Consider the following 19,987-nt stretch of genomic DNA (forward strand, 5'->3'; position numbering starts at 1 on the left):
AGGCCACCCCCGACCCCCGGCTCTCCTCTCGACCTCTACACAACGAATCTGGAGTCCAGAGTCCCGGCCGCGCCACCCACAACCGGCCTGGTCCTGATCCCTCCAGTCTCTATCAAATGCCCTTGAGGTCCCAGGGGCTAGGGGCTGCTGGGGCCCTTGAACGGGCATGACCTGGACGCTGCCCCTGTCGCCCTGTGTCCCCATGGGTGCCGGGAGAGGGGCCCAGAGCTGCTTTCCCCGAAGCCCAGGCCTCTACAGACCCATTAAACACTCAGGTGTCTGGGGTGCGGAGCTCACTCCAAGAGCCACTGGGCCTCGGTAGGAGAAAACCAATAAACGAAATCCTCACAAGTGAGGCCATCATCCTGGAATTTTCTCTTCTTTGCGTAAGGCCAACTCCAGAGGTCCCGCTAACTCCCCGCAGGAGCATGAAGGGGCGACCGTGAGCGGTAAAGAAACGAGCAGCGGTGGAGGTTGCCGCGCCGGTCCCAGCCCAGGTCCGAACCGAGAGCAGCGCAGGGAATGTGGGGGTCGAGGCTGAGAGCGGGGCTTGGGGCAGGTTCCTTTGCGTTGGCTCAGGCCACTACGAGGCCACCAGGACAGATTTCTCCGAAGGCTCGGCCTCGGATCAGAGATCCGCCGACTCGGTGCCCATCAGTCGGGCTCACTGGGTGACAGGCGGAGGGTGATGCGCACCGGTAGAGCTGAGTGACCCGGCCCGAGAATCCGCCACCTGGCTCGCAGGATTTTCGCCCTCAGAAGCTTTGCGAAGACGGGTGCAAACCTGGGAGGTGCCGCCGCACCTCGCCTGTGGGGGTGGGGAGGTCGATTAGGGCACCGCCCGCCCTCGGCCCTAATCGCTCTGAGCCGGCCTCAGTGCCCCTGCCCCCGGCGGGTATACACGGTGTCGGGGAGCCGGGGCTGGAAGAGCAAAAGAATGGCTCAGCCTGCAGGGCTCCGCGGAATCGGGCGACCCCTGACCCCGGGTGACACCCTCACTGCCCACAGTCCTAGGATGCGCTGACCGGTGAGGCGCCTGAGGCACGCCGTCCAGCCGCCTATCTTGGGGAAGGGCTGGGAGCCCAGGTGCCGCTAGCGCTATTAACGGGAATGGGGCAGGCACGGGCGGGGACGGTGTCTCATTCGCGTGCGCCCGGGTTCCCCAGATGAGTGGCCGTGAAGTGGAGGCGCGCGGGAGGTCTGAAAGCCGCTTTCCCCCAGAGACTGGGCGGGGCGGCTCTGGGCCATGGAAGCAGCCTCGAACCTGCCGCGCAGCCCTGACAAGGCGCTGGAAGAGCCAGTTCCTGGGCCCCGACGCTCCCCGCAGCCCCTTCCCAGCCTGGCGCTTCCGCCTGGGCCCACCAGGGAGGCGAAACGCCGGCCCGACCCCGGCCAAACTCCTCTCGGGGAGGCGCTCGGGTCCGCTCGGGTAGGAACCTCGCAAACACCGGCCGCACTCGGATGGTGGCCGCCCCCGCCCCCGCCCGGGAACAGCGCTGGGCGCTGGGCAGACGCCACTGAGGGACCCAGGACCCAGATGCCCCGTGGGCGCCTCCACCTGAAGGCGCGGAAGAGCCAGTCGGCACTGCCGCGTCATCCCCGAAGGCCAGCCGCCCCGGGACGCTCGCACAGCACCCGGGTTCTAGTGCGGCCGGCCCCGGGCGCCCGCCTCCGCCTCCTCTCTTGAGCCCCGCTCTGGCTCCGCCCGGCCCCCCCCCCCCCCACTGCCCCAGACACTCACCTGCGCCGGCTCCAGGCTGGGCGCACTGCCGCCTCCCAGCTCCGCGGGGAGTCCACACCGGAGAAGTCAGGCAAAAAGGGCCCAGGTTCGGAAAGGGCCGCATGGACAGAACCTGAAGCGCGCCCGGCCCGGGCCAAAACCTCCGCTGCCCCGCAAGAGGGGGCGGCGCCCGAGCGCGGAGCCCAGCGGGGGAACAAAGGGGAGCCGGGACCCGGCCGCGCGCTTCCTGGGTGTCGGGTGACAGGTCTGCAGGGGAAGGCCCCGGCCGGGCCACCTGAAGAGGATCCGACTCCGCGCGGCAGGAGGGGGAGGGCCAGAGGGGTACCGGGGCCCCAGGGCCGGAAGAACAGGGGGCGCGGGCCGCCTGGGACCGCCCGGCTGGAGGGAGGCCCTGCGGCTCCAGCACAGCGGCGCGGGGGCTCGACGGAGTGCGGAGAGAATGACTCCAGGAGGGTTTTACCGCCCCCACCGGGCCCCGCCCGCCCCTCGCGCCGCGCCATTGGCTCAGGTGCCGCGAGGCGGGGAGGGGAAAGGGGCGGGCCAGGGATGATTCACCTTGAATGTGGCTCCGGTTGGTGCGCGGCGCAGGGCACGCCCGTCCGGGACTGCGGAGAGGCCTGGAGCCCCGCCTGCTTGCCCATCTCGGCCCGGTCTGGCCCCAAGGGGTCCCGCCACCCGCCTTCTATACCCACCTCCTGCCCTCGGGCTAGGGTGCCGCTAGCCGAGGGGCGCCCGGACGCTCTGCCACCCCAGCGCCCTCTGAGCCCGGAGCTAGCCGAGGTGTGTGTGGCGTGGCGTGCTTGGAAATCCGACCCTGGGAGGGGGGAGGGGAGGTGCGTTGGGAGCTGGGACGCACCGTGGGGCCACTGGACGGATCTCCGCAGTCTCCCCGCAGAAAGGTGCTCAAGGCTGTCCTGTCTCAGGGGGCGCACCCAGACCCAGGGGCGCAGGGCTGGAATGGGGACAAGGGGCCTCCAAGTCCTCACACGCCCACCCTCGGCCAGTTCTGCGGCCTCACAGGTGTCTGGCCACCGGGGCCGCTGCCGCTGGGAACAAAGGCTGTCTGTCCCGAGAGGGGGGCAGGGGAGCCGCCCCCAGACCCGTTCTCATCTCCCCCTCCCCCCACTGCGACAGTGGCTCCCTAGGGAGGGGGCGGGACCGGCTGGGGCTGTGGCGCGGACGCGGGTTAGATCCTTCTCAACCGTCCTTTGATCGGACACCACCCGGAGCATTCAGAGGGGGCCTGGGGGCAGGGGCTAGGGTCCTCCAAGCTGTCAGCGTTCGGGTGGCCTCTTCCTTCTTCCCCAGCATCCTGAGCACCGGAGCGCCCCCTCCCTCCCTGCTGCTTTGGCTGCCCTTGCCAGTCCCAGCTCCGCCCCGCCCGGCCGCCCCAGACGGCAACGGCAGCTCAAAACCAGATTAAAATAAAACGTTAATCCGCCCTTCTCCTTTTTAGCTCCTAGTTCTTCCCAATCGACCCCCGCAGATCTGACACCCTGGAAGCCCCTATAAAATGGGGGTGGTGCTTAGCCGATGCTCCCACCAAATCTAACCCTTGCACTCGAAGACCGTTAACACCTTGTCTTGGGCTCGAGCAAAAGAAGGGGGTGAGGCAGTGGAAGCGGGGCCCGGGGAATCTATAGTTCCCCCACCCCCCGCTCCTGCAGAGTCGGGAGGGGCGACGGCAAGGATACGAACCCTTCAATATGCCCGACTGCCCGGGCAGGGCCTGCTGAAGCCGTAGATGTCGCAGCCAGATGGATCCGGAAGCAAGATTCCCACCCCAGGTGGATAATTGAACGAGTCTCAGGGCCTCGGGGCCCCTCTCCCCCATGCAGCCAGGGATGGGCACGGTGAGCGAGAACCCGGACAGCGGAGATAATGAGCATGTCACAGCGCCCAACGGGCCAAAAGGGTGTGATAGCTCCACATTAACCCCTCCCCGTCCTACTAGCATTCCCCCTGCCCATCTAGGTCGCCCTGAGCCTCCCTGGCCTTCTCTGCACCCGCGCCCTACCTGGTCCTCAGACCCATGGGATGCTGGGCAGCCTGGGTGTGCCCAGGACCGCAAAGCAGGAAGCGCAGGCCTTGCGGACTGCGAGTGGCCCCCGCGGCCTGCTACTCCCCTTTATAGCGCGCGCCCCGCCCCCCGCGCTCCGCGCGCCCCGCCCCGGCCCATTCACCTGCTGTCGAGAACCAGACACCGCGCAGCAGAAAGCTAGCCGCTGGGCCGCGCGGTCCGGCCGTCGGAGCGGGCGGGGCTGGGGCGCAGCCGAGACAGATCCGATTTCCACCTTTTCTTAAATGCGCTGCTGAAAGTCGAGAAGGCCCCGGCCGGGGAGCTAGCGTCGCTTCCTCCCCCCGCAGCTCCGCTCGCACCCCGAGTCCCCCAGCCCCACTCCGGGAGGGGCCGCGAAACTTCACCCGTAAGGGCCTCATACATATTTTAAGGAGCAGGCCCGGCAGGTAACTGAAGCTGGACTCTGACGGTGAGGGGGCGGCCCCCGGGGACCTGATACCCTGGATCCCTTACGGCTCAGGGCTCAGGCGGGGGACGAGGTGGCTCGGGCCGACCTCGGGTCCTCACTTTGCTGGCCTGTCCGGCGCACCCTAAGCCCGCGTGTATCCTACCCTTCTTCTGCAGATCCGACGCCCTTCTGGCAGCTGCCGCATTCCCTCCCGTTGGATAGATCCCTTCCCCCCTCGCCGCCGGCGTCCCGTGCTGCCTCGAGTCGTGCGCCCTGGGACGAGGGGTTTTGGGTTCCTCGACGCTTGGCCCGGTTTAGGAAAGACCCACCGTCTTCCTTGCTACCCCCACCTAGGAGACTCGGAGCCTTGCGCTCCGTCGTTTTTTCTGGTGTCGCGGCTTGTCCCTCTGGCTTGCTCCCTCCTAGTCCCTACCCCACACGGCTCCCTTCACCAGCTCCATGACAATCCCACTCGTGCTGAAGACCTTGGGCGAAGAAGTAACCATCGGTCTTCCCCTCCCTTTCCGTTCGTCCGGCGACAGGGCTTGGGGGAAGGGTGCCTGGGATACAAGCCCCTCACGCAGGCCCACTGATGCGGCGGTAGTTCTGCCATTGGCCCCTGTCGGAATGGTGAGGTTCTCCTACTAACCCTGGCCCCATGGCATAACTAGTATAACCCCAGTGAGAGGAACCCAGAGTTCCAGTCTTCCCCTGCTCCAGTTCCTCTATGTGTGATCTCGATCTCGAGGGATTCACTTCACCTCGCTAAGCCTCAGTTTCCCATTTGCGAAATGGACAGAATGACTCTCAACTCTGGGGATCAAGAAAATGCACATGTGAGCATGCGGGTAATTGGCGACCCGGGGATCTCTGCAAACTGCAGGCCCAGCGAGATGGCCCCAGCACGACCTGCACCCTTGCCCGCGCGACTGCCACTGGCTGCCCGCCCCAGCCACTGTGTTCCTGGTGCTTCCTCTGCCAGGGCCACGTGCCGGGGAAGCCAAAGCGGGAGTCTTTCGATCTTGGCCCAGCCCTTAGCCCTCGCTCCTTTGCTCTAGCATCTAGATTCTCGTGGGTCAGCAAAGTCACTGGAAAACCAACGAACTTCCCGACATTTTTCGAACAACAGTATGCGTGTGCTTCTGTGCATTTTTCCTCCGATCGAGGCAGGGCCCTGTAGGGTTCCTTTTGGACGGGAGGCTGGAGTGGTTCCGCCCCGGCTGCAGGGGCGGAGGATGCAGTGGGAGATTCGAAAGAAGGAGAAACACGGACTGTCAAATGAAAGGAGATCCTGTCTTAGGAATCGATCCAGCTATTTAAAAGAATGAGGAAAACATGGGGTCGTTATATATCTTGGAAAGTCGCCTAGGCGTCCCGTGAAAAACGTAAAGGGCACGAGGATTCCTGTTTGTGTAAAAAATACAAATGGAGCAGGGGTTTAAACATCAGTTTTTTTTCCTGCACGAAAGGTCTCCGCGAAGAGGGTTGGAGATTTTTCTTTTCATTGTATGTCTTTCGGGACTGTTCGAAGCCGATATGTGTTGCTTACCATGTTCTTGCATTGAATTTTCAATAAAAAAAAAGAAACTGCAGGAATTTTTTTTGTTGTTGTTTATTTGTTTGTTTCTTTGTTTCGAGACGGAGTCTCGCTCTGTCGCCCAGACTGGAATGCAGTGGCGCGATTTAGGCTCACTGCAACCTCCGCCTCCCGGGCTCAAGCGATTCTCCTGCCTCACCTCATCTCCCGAGTAGCTGGACTACAGGCGCGTGCCACCACGCCCGGCTAATTTTTTTTCCTTTTTTTTTTTTTTTTTTTTTTAGTAGAGACGGGGTTTCATCGTGTTAGTCAGGATGGTCTCCATCTCCTGACCTCGTGATCCTCCCGCCTCGGCCTCCCAAAGTGTTGGGATTACAGGCGTGAGCCACCGCGCCCGGCCAAGGAATTGATTTTTTAAAAAGCAACCTGGGCCGGGCGCAGTGGCTCACGCCTGTAATCCCAGCACTTTGGGAGGCCGAGGTGGGTGGATCACCTGAGGTCGGGAGTTCAAGACCAACCATCCTGACCAACATGGAGAAAGCCCATCTCTACTAAAAATACAAAATTAGCCGGGTGTGGTGGCACTCGTCTGTAATTCCAGCTACTCGGAAGGCTGAGGCAGGAGAATCGCTTGAACCCGGAAGGTGGAGGTTGCGGTGAGCCGAGATCACGCCGTTGCACTCCAGCCTGGGCAACAAGAACGAAACTCCGTCTCAATAAATAAAATAATAAAATAAAATAAAAAGCATTCGACGCCTGGCGGAGTTGAATCAGAGGGCGAGCTGCAGAATGGAGGCATTGGGGCAGCGGGACTTGCCAGGGCTCTTGGTGCCCATGAATCCTCGATGAGTCCAGAATCCTCGCTCAGAGCGAAGAAGAGGGGAGAGGGAAGCGCGTGGGCGCGGCCCTTGCTTTTTACACCCAGGTCGAGTTTGAACCCCGCGCAGGTGAAACATGAGCCTCCACTCCAGAGGTGTCCCCTACCCAAGTCAGCGGAGAAGGTGGCCTGCCAGGTTAGAGGACAGAGTTCAGCCTCGGTTTCCTCATCTGTAAAACAAACTAAGAACATCCGCGCCTCTTTCTGGAGAAGGCTGGGAGGATACCAGAGAGGAACTGTGCGCGGGCCCTGGCGAGGAGCCCCTCCAGTCCCTGCGGAACTCTGCACCGGCTGGGTCCCTCCAGGGTTACAAACCCAGCTTCCCCACCACCACCCAGCAGGTAGCCGCGCTGCACCCCCTTAACGCTCCCCCAACCCTCTGCACCCAGACCCAAGAGCCGGCCTTCGACGCACCACATGCGTGGAGCCCCGGGTCCCAGCCCTAAGGACCAGGTTTCAGGGCTCAGAAGACTCCAGCGAGGTTCGCTCGCAGATTGTGTCTGCCGTCGTTGGGGGAGGGGCCCCGCAGCCTTCAGCAGATTATCCAAAGGTCAGTGACCCAGATATGGTTTTGGCCACGGGCCATGTTTCACTTCCTGTGCCCCAAGCAGAATTTAGCTGAATAATTCAGACCCCAAACCAAGCAAAACGTTCTTATTTCCGTTTGGGGATTCTTCGGAGAGTTGGGATTTTTCTGTCGCAAGTTAGAATAATCTGCATTATTAACCACTTAACATTTATTTATTGATTGGCTGCCTGACCTTTCTGAGCCTCAATTTCTTCGTCTGTAAATTGGTAGCTTGCCAAGGTCGGAGGACTGTTGGAATTGGAAATATTCAAATAAGGAAATGTTTTTGTAAGCGCTTTGTAAGCAGCAAAGCGCTACTTCAGGGGTCAATTTTTTTTAGCCCTGCAGTCACCACCCAAATTCGGGAGATAGTTGGATCCTCATCCTTTCTTGGATGAGGATGCCCGGCTCCAGCGCGGGGATAGGACAGTCTTTTCCTTGCTGGGAGTCCGCTGTGGAGGGGGCGATGCGCTCTGTCCAGAGCCTAGGAGAGTCCCTTTCTCCCTCCACCCTCGGCTCTCAGCTGGCAGCTCCCCCGACGCGCACCGCCTCTTTGCCCCCAGCCTGCAGTGCGCTCTTCCCCAGGACGCCTCCTCTGTTCTCTGCACGCCGCCGGCCCTCCTGGGGTTGCTTTCTGCCGCGGCGTCTTCGCGAATATCCGCTCTTGCTGTCTGCCTTGGCGTCCCTCCGGGTTACCCCACACCGCCTCCGACCCTCCTAGGGCTCCGCGCGGGAGGAGGGGCAGGGCATCCGCGTTCGTGTCTGGGCCCTGGTCGGGAGTCGCGTGGTCCAACCCTCGTTTTTCAGAGGAGGGATCTGAAGCCCAGCTAGGCTCCTAATTCCAGACAGAGCCCCCACGGAGCCCAGTTCTCTGGATGCTTTCCTGGGGCTTTTTTCACTGGGCCAGGTTGGGTGGGTCTGGAGAGAACTCCTGCAGCCGGAAGATAAAGAAATACAGAGAGAAGCCCTGGGGAGTGGGGCCACCCTGGTCCCCTGGGCAGGCTCCAGTCTCTGGACCAGTGGGGCAGCAGAGGCCTCGGAAGCTGCAGAGATTTCCTGGGGACACTCCTGAGGGGTAGGTACGAAGCTCCTGGTGGGATACCTCGAAAGAGGGTTATCATGGGGTCCCTGGCTGCAGGCTGACAGCACCCCTGCTTGGAGAAAAGGCAGGGCAGAGGGTAGGGAATGCACGGGTGTGGGAAAAGGGGAAGGAGGAGAAAGACCACAGGTGGTTTGGGTTGTTGGGAGGGGAGGGGGTGTGTGGGTTGGGGGGGCTGATCAAGAATGATCAAGAATCAAGAATCCCAGAAGCGCTTTGGTCTTTCTTTGATCTGCTCTTTTTTTTTTTTTTTTTTTCCTTTGCTGTTTATTTGTTTGTTTTTTGAGACAGAGTTTTGCTCTTGTTGCTCAAGCTGGAGTGCAGTGGCACAATCTCAGCTCATCACAACCTCCGCCTCCTGGGTTCAAGAGATTCTCCTGCCTCAGCCTCCTGAGTAGCTGGGATTACAAGCATGAGTCACCATGCCCAGTTAATTTTGTATTTTTAGTAGAAACTGGGTTTCTCCATGTTGGTTAGGCTGGTATTGAACTTCTGACCTCAAGTGGTCCACCCGCCTTGGCCTCTCAAAGTGCTGGGATTATAGGCGTGAGCCACCGTGCCCAGACCTTTGATCTGCTCTTTAGGAACCTCCCCCAATAACAAAAATCCAGCAGTCTCTCCGCAGTACCTGCTGTGGGAACATGCTGGGCCCCCAGTGGAGGGGAGAGTCTGGCCAAGGCAGCGGGGATGGAGCTCCCACAGCAATAGCAGGCCCTGCCCTAAGGGAAGCAGCCTGTGGCCTGCGTCAAGGACTTGGAGCTGCTGTGAGCTCCCTGCAGATGCTGGGCCTCAGCCTCCAGATGGGCTAGCTTGGGGGAATTCCTGCCTAGCCTTTAGCATGAGTCCCTCTTAATGGAAAATGCAAGCCCCAATAGGGCAAGGGCCACATATGCCTTGTACACTGCGGTATCCCCTGCCTGACTTTCTCGGAAGGTACTCCATGAATATGTGTTTGAGTTAATGAGCAAGGGCTGTACAGCGTGCAGTCACAACCAGGGGCCAGCGGGATTCTCCCTGCAGGACAGTGAGAGGAGAAACTAAGGCTCAGGCAGGCCAGGCAGCACATGCTGGCCTGGAGCTCTTTCTGTCCATCACAGCCACCTGCTCTGTGCTACTCCTTTTAGTTAGCAATGGCCATGCCTGAGCTTCCTCTTGGGAGGTCATTTCAAGGGAGGCAGAAACTCCTCAGTATGATTTCAGGGGTATTCTCCTCTTCCCTTTTTCCTGTCTCACGGATATTGGTCTTTGGGTAAGCCAATTCAACCTCTAGGCTTCAGTTTCCTCATTTGTAAAGTGACGGCTGGAAGGAAAAGCCTTTCCTGCCTTCCTTCATCCCTTTATTTTTCTTTTCTAAGACACGTTGAGGCAGAAACAGAGGCAGACAAGCTCTTGGAGCAACGGAGCCCACTGCTAGATACGCACTGGACAACAAACGTCCCAGGCTGCTTCTGGATGTCACATGCTCTTCTAACTGGTTAAACTAGCATATGCTACGCCAAGAACTGAATCATCAAGTCCCACTGGTCTGGAATTTTTTTTTTCTTTTTTTTTTTTTTTTTGAGGCGGAGTCTCCCTCTGTCGCCCAGGCTGGAGTGCAGTGGCCGGATCTCAGCTCACTGCAAGCTCCGCCTCCCGGGTTTACGCCATTCTCCTGCCTCAGCCTCCCGAGTAGCTGGGACTACAGGCGCCCGCCACCTCGCCCGGCTAGATTTTTGTATTTTTTAGTAGAGACGGGGTTTCATCGTGTTAGCCAGGATGGTCTTGATCTCCTGACCTTGTGATCCGCCCATCTCGGCCTCCCAAAGTGCTGGGATTACAGGCTTGAGCCACCGCGCCCGGCCTTTTTTTTTTTTTTTTTTTTTGAGACGGAGTCTCGCTCTGTCGCCCAGGGCGGAGTGCAGTGGCCGGATCTCAGCTCACTGCAAACTCCGCCTCCTGGGTTCACGCCATTCTCCTGCCTCAGCCTACTGACTAGCTGGGACTACAGGTGCCTGCCACAACGCCCGGCTAATTTTTTTGTATTTTTAGTAGAGACAGGGTTTCACCGTGTTAGCCAGGATGGTCTCGATCTCCTGACCTCATGATCCGCCCACCTTGGCCTCCCAAAGTGCTGGAATTACAGGCGTGAGCCACCACATCCAGCCTTTTTTTTTTTTTTTTTTTTTTAGACAGTCTTCTCTGTGTCACCCAAGCTGGAGTACAATGGCATGATCTTGGCTCACCGCAACCTCCGTTCAAGTGATTCTCGTGCCTCAGCCTCCAAAGTAGCTGGGATTACAGGCACATGCCATCACACCCCAGCTAGTTTTTATATTTTTAGTAGAGACAGGGTTTTGCCACGTTGGCCAGGCTAGTCTTGAGCTCCTGGCCTCAAGTGAGCTGCCCACCTCAGCCTCCCAAAGTGCTGGGATTACAGGCCTGAGTCACTGCACCCAGCTGGTCTGGATCTTAAAGCAGACACCATGTGGGCCTTTGAGGAGCTCACATTCTCCTTGAGATGAAAAGGAAGCATGCTGGATAATGCTCCCAGCCTCCGCTGCAGAGAAACCAAAGCTGGCCTGCTCCCCTGCCAGCAGAGACTGAGTGGGGTGGTCCGAGATTGAGGAGCCTACAGACTCAGCAAACACATGCTGACAATCCTCCTCATTCGGTCTTATTCACCAGCAGAGCCCCCATAGTTATAAGTGCAGCCATCAGGTGATGAGAGGAGCAGCTGGGCCAGCGCTGGATTCTGGGAACCCTGCTCTTCCTCTCCCTCCCACCTCCCCAAGCTAGGGTGTCAGGAATCTATCCTAACCTTGGGCCTAGCCTTGGGCTCCCTTCCATCCTTGGTTTTGGAGTTAGGGAGTTGCCCCCCTCCAACCCTACTTCATTGGGTCCCCAACACAAACCCAAGCCTCAGCCCTAGGCCACTTGCCAGTTGATGGGGTCTCTTTAAGGAATTGATTTCCACAAGTCCCTAAAGTGTTTCTTCGGCAGTAAATCTCCTGCCACCCAGGCTCTCTGGCCCATGAATGATTTAGCGCCTCGGAGGAGTTGGAACCGTCTTCCTGTGCAGTGGAGGCCTGCAGTGGTGACATCACAGCTGCAATGGTGATGGATGGACTCTTCTGCCCTAATGGGGAGGAGAATGAACAGGCCGTCTGGGAGGGGTCAGGCCATGAAAGTAAGTAACCATCTGGCTCCACAGATTTCTGGTTTGGGGGTCTTACTGATGGACCAGCTAGCTAATTGCCCTCGGAGGTACCTAAAGAAAGGGCCCCAGTCCATCTCTCTGTCCCCAGCCCAGAGGGACCCAGGCTCATGTCACTTCGAGGTTTGTCTTTCCAATTCCTAAAGTGCTCTGGAGAATTACACTGAGTGCCATCTTCCCTTGCTCCAGTGACAGCACACACCACCCCCCCAACACACACATGCACCTGCATGGACATGCACACACACATCCACTGTTCTCAAACACCGTCTCAGGAAGTTCATCATTATGGCCCACCTAAATGTTTCTTGCTACTGGGGAAGCCCGTTTTTCTCTGATTCCATCTGGAATTGACAGGGAACAGCTGGTCATTGTTAGCCATATGCTCCCGCTCCAAGCACACATGGTGAATGGCAGTGTGCTCTTGGTCCCTCCTGCACTCAGAGCCCCCTCGCCCATCATCTTTCCTCTAAGCGTCAATGACCCTAGTTATCTCTGTTCCACCAGCCTTTGGGGGAAATGACAAGGCTTTAGTCAGTCAGCATCGATAGGGTGCCAACTTCTTCAAGGGAGGGTTGGAAGTGGAGAGGGTGGTCTCTGAGGTGGGCAGTAGCCTCTGCCCACTCTTGCCATCCCTGACACCAGCTGGCCCTGGCCTATCTTGGAGTAAGTGTAACTTCCTGCTTCAAAATAGCTTCCCCCCATTGCCTATCCTATAGAGACAACCGTTGGGTTGATTTTTCTCTAAGATTGGAACTGGGGTATGCACCATGCAAATTCACTGCTATGGTGTACATCCTGGATTGGTACTGGGTTGTGCATCATGTGAATTCACTGGTATCACATACATGAGAGCATGTCTTAGTTTGGGCATTCCCGTGCGTGTGTAGTAATCTCATCATGGTTTTAATTTGTATGTTCTTGATGACAAGTGATGTGAGCATCTTTCCATGGGCTTACGTGCCTGTGTGACTGAGTGTGAGGGAGACAAGAAAGGCCTGGCTCTGGAGTGTTAGGGGAATGTTGCAGAGTGAGGTGCCACAATGAAGGGCTCCAGGCATGTTGGAGCCACTATGGAAACTGGGCAGAGGTGGACCAAGAGAGGGCCAAGGAAGCAAGCAACCTCGACTGAGGCCAGATGGGTCACAGTTCACAAAATTCTTCCCTGAACACTTTTTTTTTTTTTTTTTTTTTTTGAGATGTTTGTTTCCAGGCTGGAGTGCAGGGGGGTGATCTCAGCTCACCGCAACCTCCGCCTCCTGAGTTCAAGCGATTCTCCTACCTCAGCCTCCTGAGTAGCTGGGATTACAGGCACCTGCCACTGCCTGGGCTAATTTTTGAATTTTGGTAGAGACAGAGTTTCACCATGTTGGCCAGGCTGGTCTTGAACTCCTGAGCTCAAGTGCTCTGCCCACCTCAGCCTCCTAAAGTGCTAGGATTATAGGCATGAGCCACTGTGCCCAGCCCCAAACACTTTTTCATTTTTCCCCTCGATCTCTGAAGGGTGGGAAGATCTAAGGCTTCCTGGGAGTATGCATTTTCCAAGTTCACTCAGAGGGCACTTGGCAGATGAAGGCTCAGACCCAAGCGTTCTCGCTCCCGGCCTCCACGGTGCCACTTTGCTGTTTACAAAGCCCATGAGTTGACAGTACCTGTCTGACACATAGTAGGCATTCATTAAATGTTTGTTGAATGAATGAATGATGGGATTTGTCAATGAACACAGCTTCCTTATCCTGAACTGTGATTAATTTTAAAACCCAAGAGGATGGAAGTGGTCTTATTGGGTAGGTCTTTCCACTCCTCACCTCTGCCATATGAGGTTAGCATTATTATGCCATTTTATGCATGAGAAAATGGAAGCTAAGGCTGGGTGTGGTGGCTCACGCCTGTAATCCCAGCACTTTGGGAAGCTGAGGCAGGCAAATTACCTGAGCTCAGGAGTTCAAGACCAGCCTGACCAACATGGCAAAACCCTGTCTCTACTAAAATACAAAAAAATTAGCCAGATATGGAGGCGCACACCTGTAATCCCAGCTACTTGGGAGGCTGAGGCAGGAGAATCGCTTGAACCCAGGAGGCGGAGGTTGCAGTGAGCTGAGATCATATCACTGCACTCCAGCCTGGGTGAGAAAGCAAGACTCCATCTCAAGAAAAAAAAAAGAAAACAAAGAAAGAAAATGGAAGCTTGAGGCGGTTCAATAATTTGGTTACTCAGCTAGGATGGGGTGGAGCCAGGATTTGAATGCCACACTGACCCTCTGTACATTGTATGTGAGGAGAGAAAGTCTGGGTGTCCCTGGATAAGCCCAGTGGCTTCCAGTGGACAGGGAACCAGCCTGAGATCCCGGGATCTAGAGACACCTTGGCCTTGTTGGGGTGACTATGTCAGTCACAGATTCTGGTCACAAACTATGAATTTCAAACTTCACTCTAGAGCTATGTTCCAATCCAGCATCAGTCGAACAACAGAGAAAGCCGCTCTGCTCCAAAGTAGCAGTCTCTAGTCCAGGGGACTTTCCAACCATTTTGATATCAACAGTCCAGCCCCTGCCATCCCAGCCTGTGCCTGTCTCAGGCCACACTCAGCAGCCATTTGCAGCCTGTGGTTGCTACTGGCCAAGGTCACCAGAGGCCCAGATACCAGCACGATGGTTCCCAGCCACCCCCAGGGAGGAGGAGAGGGGGTCATTGTGGAGATGATAATGCTGCTCCATGAATGTTCAACTTCCTGAAAACCACCAGGACACATTTCGTTTATGTGCTTGTTTATCTCAGGCCTGCTTCCAGAGGGGCTCTGAGGAGCAGACAATGAAAGACCACCGACAGAATTGCTGTTCACGGGCCAGGCGCAGCAGCTCATGCCTGTAATCCCAGCACTTTGGGAGGCCAGGCGGGTAGATCACCTGTGGTCAGGAGTTTGAGACCAGCCTGGCCAACATGGTGAAACCCAGCCTCTACTAAAAACACACACAAAAAAAACGAATCACTTGAACCCAGGAGATGGAGCTTGCAGTAAGCAGACATCACACCACTGTATTCCAGCCTGGGCAACAGAGCGAGACTCCGTCTCAAAAACAAACAAACAAAAAACAAATACAAAAAAAGTTAGCCAGGCATGGTGGCAGGCACCTGTAATCCCAGCTACTTGGGAAGCTGAGGCAGGAGAATTGCTTGAACCTGGGAGGCAGAGGTTGCAGTGGGCCAAGATCGTGCCGTTGCACACTCCAGCCTGCGTGACAGAGCAAGATTCCATCTCAAAAAAAAAATGATAAAGAAACTGGGTCTCAAAAAAAAGAAAAAAAAACTGTTCATGGAAAAAGAATAGCAAAACCCTCTTGAAGGAAGGGACAGAGTTACACGGAACCTCAAGCAAATGGTGGTGATTAAATGCTCACCTACATATGTGCTGACCCAGCAGCCCCCTGCAATACACGTGGCAAGGAATAGTCTTCAGGTGGCCTTTGTAGCAGCGTGGCTGCTTCCCCTGGGGTGACTCACACTTTTCCTCCACCTGTTAGTCCAGGGGACATGAGGGGACCAGGTCTTGGCCAGATGCCGGATCTGAGCACGTTTCACTCAGGATTCTCTCGCATGGAGAGACACAGGCTCTGGCAACGGTGTCCAGTGTAAGTGGAATTTGGGAACACTGGCCAGGTGGTTGGTACCCAAGTGTTTCCCTGTGTCCTACAGGCACCCTATCCTCTGACCTGCAGCCCTTTGCCAGGGCCACCATGGCCCTTCCCACAGAGACCAGCTCCCAGAGTGGGCAGGAGCAGGGCATGATCAGGGCCCAGCCTGGAAGCCCTTGCCCAGCTGGAAACCCTCAGTAGGAACGCATAGCCGCAGCGATACTTCCGGGGCTCCAGGAGGAGCCTATCGCCTTTCTGCCTCTCTCCCTCACAGCCCATTCTGTAGGGGCTTGAGCAGGGGGCAGGGAAGCCGGTGAAAGGCCACCTGAGCCTGCTTTTCAACAAAACTATCTGTGTGCAGGATAGAATTACTTGTATCAAGTACACCAATACTTTTAATCCATTTTGTAATCAAACAGGGCATCTCTCTGGGCCCCTACAAGCCTGAGATGACAGCGTAGTTCCACCCACTTCACAGGTGGGGAAACTGAGGTGAGGGAGAGGTTGAGAATTAATCCATTTCAGCTCAGCAGGCACTGGGAAATTCTGAGCTCTGGGCTCCCAGGCCACCCCCGACTGGCTGAAGAATGAGCAACACGTCGCCCTGGGTTCCTCCTTCTGCCCCCAGCCGAGATGGGTTCTGCTTCTGGTTGGAGCTCTTCCACCAGCTCTCTGTACAACTTTGGGCTAGACGTGTGTGCCTCGGTTTCCAGCTGTACATCACGGCAGTGCTGGCTGGTTCATCTGTTGTCTGGAGTGGCTACGCACCTCAAATGGGACAGGAGGGGAGAGAACTTTGCTAAGTAGAAAATGCTAGATCTGGCCAGGTGCGGTGGCTCACACCCTGTAATCCCAGCACTTTGGGAAGCCGAGGCGGGTGGATCATGAGGTCAGGAGTTCAACACCAACCTGGCCAAGATGGTGATACCCCGTCTGTACTAAAAACACAAAAATTAGCCAGGCGTGGTGGTGGGTGCCTGTAATCCCAGCTACTCAGGAGGCTGAGGCAGAGAACTGCTCGAACCCTGGAGGCAGAGATTGCAGTGAGCCGAGATCGTGCCACTGCATTCCAGCCTGGGCGACAGAGCAAGACTCCGTCTCAAAAAAAGAAAGAAAATGCGGCCGGGCGTGGTGGCTCAAGCCTGTAATCCCAGCACTTTGGGAGGCCGAGACGGGCGGATCAGGAGGTCAGGAGATCGAGACCATCCTGGCTAACACGGTGAAACCCCGTCTCTACTAAAAAATACAAAAAACTAGCCGGGCGAGGTGGTGGGCGCCTGTAGTCCCAGCTACTCGGGAGGCTGAGGCAGGAGAATGGCGGGAACCCGGGAGGCGGAGCTTGCAGTGAGCTGAGATCCGGCCACAGCACTCCAGCCTGGGCGACAGAGCGAGACTCTGTCTCAACAAAAAAAAAAAAAAAAAAAAGAAAGAAAATGCTAGACCCCCATGAGGGGCAGTCACATGTCGTGGCCAGAGGCCACCGAGGTAAGGGAGCCCACCACGCCACAAGCAGACAGCACTGCCCCGAGGGCCCCAGGGCCTGGACTCTAGACCCTCAGTGGCCTCTGGAAGCCTTCGGATGCTCATCTATGAAAACGCAGGGCCGGAGTTCCCTTCCAGCCAGGCACTCTGTGCTGTTCCAAGCCGCCTATGGGTGGTGGGGTGGTGATATTTCCCTGGTCACTCCCCCACGGGCCTGGGCCCCTGGACACCCTTAGCAGAGGCTGCGTCTCCTCTGAGCACTTGTCCCACCCCTTGAGGAACCCACAGGCTTAGTCCCTCAGCACACCCAAACTCCTTGACACATTTCCAGGACCGTAGGACAGTGCGGCACAGGTCGTGTAGAGTGGCTTCTAGGTCTGAGCTGGCACTCGAGGGCGGAGTCCTGATGGGGGAAATGGGGCTCAGCATTTCCCCACACTGGGGCAAGGCCTGGCCTCCACTGTGCATGCACAGGACTGGAGGCCCCTTCCCAGCCACATGGAGATGGATGTCCCTGGCCCAAAGGAGCAATAAGACACCCTCCAAGTGCCCCCTGCAGCTGACAAAAAAGGCCCTGGGTCTTGGGTGCCGAGTTCAACACAGGACACCATTCAGATTGGCACTTCAGAAAAACAAGGAATAACTTTTTAGTGTAAGTATGTCCCAAATGCTGCACAGAATATACTTATACTGGAAGTATTGGTTGCTTGTCTGAAGTTCAAATTTGACTGGGAATCTTGTACTTTTATTTCTTTTTCTTGGTTTGTTTTTGAGACGGAGTCTCTCTCTGTTGCCCACACTGGGAGTACAGTGGTGCGATCTCGGCTCACTGTAACCTCCACCTCCCGGGTTCAAGCGATTCTCCTGCCTCAGCCTCTCAAGTGTCCGGGATTACAGGCACGCACCACCATGCCCGGCTAATTTTTGTATTTTTAGTAGAGATGGGGTTTCACCATGATGGCCAGGTCGGCCTTGAACTCAAGAGATCTGCCCACCTCAACCTCCCAGAGTGCTGGGATTACAGGCATGAGCCATGGCATCTGGCCTTGTATTTTTATTTCCAAGTCTGGTGACTCTACCTTGGTCCTATCCCCTGGCTCACCCCTCAGTCCCTGCTGCTAAAATGCCCCACAGAGGCTGCCGGTGCCCAGTGGGCGCCCTCCCAAGCTTTGAGTGTCTCTGTGAATCTCTGTGTGGGCTCTGTCTCTCTCACTTCTGTCTGCTTGAGTCTCGCCCTCCTGTCCCCTACTGTCTACCTCAGACAGTCCCTCCTCAGCCTCCCGCCGTGTTCTTCCCTGCTGTCTTGCGAGGTGACGCTGAGCAGCATGACTAGCACACCTGGTGCTGAGGACTCAGACCCCCCGAAAGGGCCAGCCTGCACAGCCAAAGAGGGTCCCCTGGGGGTGAGAGGAGCGTGGGGGATTGGTCCCTGCTCCCCTGGATATGGGGAAAACCCAGGACTCCAAGCTCCAGCCCCTCCCACTCCAGCCTCTTGGGAGAGCCCGCTTCACCTGGGAACAGGTTCTTTCATCCAGAGGGCAATCAGGCACGTACCCTAAAGGGGTAAGCCCCGTCTCTCTGTCCTGGCAGAAGGGCAGGCAGCAGGAACAGCCCGTCCATGGCTGGGCTCCCAGGTCCCACCTGCCTGTGGCAGGGCTGACGAGGGCTGGGAACAGAGGGCTTCACCAGACCTGTCCCACCCATGGCCCTCAGCTAAGCAACAGAAGTGACGTCCCTCTTCCCTGATGACCCAGGAAAGGGGCTAGGACCTGGCACCGCTTGGAACAAACCTGGGAGACCAGCACTGTGCTGGCTTCCTGGCTTGTGTGACTTTATTTTTATTTTATTTTATTATTATTTTTTTGAGATGGAGTCTTGCTCTGTGACCCAGGCTAGAGTGCAGTGGTGTGATCTCGGCTCACTGCAACCTCTGCCTCCCGGGTTCAAGTGATTCTCCTGCCTCAGCCTCCAGAGTAGCTGGGATTACAGGCGCGCCACCATGCCCAGCTAGTTTTTTGGATTTTTAGTACAGACGGGGTTTCACCATGTTGGCCAGGCTGGTCTTGAACTCCTGACTTCAGGCAATTTGCCCGCCTCAGCCTCCCAAAGTGCTGGGATTACAGGCATGAGCCACCATGCCTGGCCTCGTGTGACTTTAAACAAGTTACCTAAGCTCTGTGAGCCTCGGTTTCCTCACCTGCAAGATGGGGCTAGAAACATACCTACCTCATGAGAATGTTGGGCTTCAATTCAATCACCTAGGTCAAGCTCTTAGCACAGTGCAAAGAAATGGGACACCCTTGAGGCATATTTCTTCTCTTTGTCTCTGCTGGCCAGGAGCCAACTCTGTATCTTATTACACAATAATTAACCAATGGGGAGGCAGGGAGCGCCCCCCACCCAATCTCAGAGTGTCCTGCAGACCCACTGCAACTCCTGGAAGTACCATGTGTGGGAAGCAGAGACAATTTTGCTCTCAGACGAGGCCTGAGGAGGCCTTTCCCTTTCTGGGCCTGAGCCCAGGAAACAGGCTGGCCTTGCAGAGAGGAGTCTGGGGAAGGAGACCCTCCCCGGGGGGATCACATTACCTGAGTGAGAGAAGCTGGGCGGGGGGGGGGGGGAAGCTGGGGGCGGGGGTGGGAGGGTATTGGGGGTGGTGCCAGGCCATGCATGCCTGTGTGCCTTGGGTGTGTGGCCCAGCAGAATTTGCTGGATGCTTTGGGACTTTATTTTTCTTTTTTCTCTAATTTCCTTTGGAAACGTATGTTTGGCCTCCATCACAGAAGTCCTGCCTATCGCAGAGAAGCCCACGGCAGACAACACAAGCCCCAGAAAAGCACTGGCTGCCGTTGGCTGCAGCTTCCTGCATCTTTTTTCCAGCGTGCACTTCATTTGAATAAAAATGAGACCATTTTGTATACACTGTTTTTGTGTCTTCCTTTTCTCACTGCGTAACCTTTTCCCATTTGGGAAAATTCTATTCTATGACAATGACCAGCTGCACAGTGTTTCATCTTCTGGCTTTGGCTGATTGATTCAAAGCCCATCCTAAGGACAGCTGAGTAGTTTCCAATTTCTGGCTGTTGCAAAAGAGAGAATTTTTTTAGGATGCATTCTGATGAGTGGTGTCTTCGGGTCAAAGGTGTGCCAATCGAAAACATTTATCGGTTCATATTACAGAAGCCGCGTGTGCGCGTGCACACACACACACAACACACTGTGTCATAATTCCAGCAGGCGCTGGGCCATGGCTGCAAGCGGAGACTCGAGGAGGGCTGATGGGCTAGGCTGGTCTGGGCCTGCTGCCTAGGGAGCCTAGAAGATTCTTCATGGGGAGGAGAGGTGGGATCTGCCCTGCTTGTCTGTCCTCAGGTTCAAGGTTGGCCATCC

General features: G+C 56.7%; 1 protein-coding gene and 1 long non-coding RNA gene across 3 annotated transcripts; one reads left to right on the top strand and one right to left on the bottom strand.

Moving 5' to 3' along the window:
- Positions 1-352: 352 nt before the first annotated feature.
- LOC141409927 (uncharacterized) lies at positions 353-2,241 on the bottom strand. Its single transcript, XM_074035975.1, has 2 exons — positions 1,742-2,241; positions 353-808 (listed from the first exon to the last, which is right to left on the bottom strand). Exons 1-2 carry the CDS (start codon positions 2,239-2,241, stop codon positions 655-657), a joined length of 654 nt encoding a protein of 217 aa, XP_073892076.1. The 3' UTR covers positions 353-654.
- Positions 2,242-7,788: 5,547 nt separating this feature from the next.
- Positions 7,789-19,513, top strand: LOC123572295 (uncharacterized). Of its 2 annotated transcripts, none has more exons than XR_010585832.2 (2): positions 7,789-8,266; positions 19,381-19,513. It is a non-coding gene; the product is annotated as an uncharacterized lncRNA (long non-coding RNA). The 2 variants fall into 2 exon arrangements; XR_006696724.3 differs by lacking the exon at positions 7,789-8,266 and adding an exon at positions 8,273-11,456.
- The last annotated feature ends 474 nt before the right edge of the window (positions 19,514-19,987 follow it).

This window comes from Macaca fascicularis, chromosome 3 (assembly GCF_037993035.2).
Source record: "Macaca fascicularis isolate 582-1 chromosome 3, T2T-MFA8v1.1".
Classification (NCBI taxonomy): domain Eukaryota; kingdom Metazoa; phylum Chordata; class Mammalia; order Primates; family Cercopithecidae; genus Macaca; species Macaca fascicularis.

What these genes read in the sequence shown, in the direction of transcription:
- LOC141409927 (XM_074035975.1), bottom strand. Translation starts at nt 2,241, where the DNA reads ATGGCGCGGCGCGAGGGGCGGGCGGGGCCCGGTGGGGGCGGTAAAACC. An exon ending in CCAGCCTGGAGCCGGCGCAG is followed by an intron (nt 809 to 1,741) that starts GTGAGTGTCTGG and finishes CCACCCCCACAG; the next exon opens with GCGAGGTGCGGCGGCACCTC.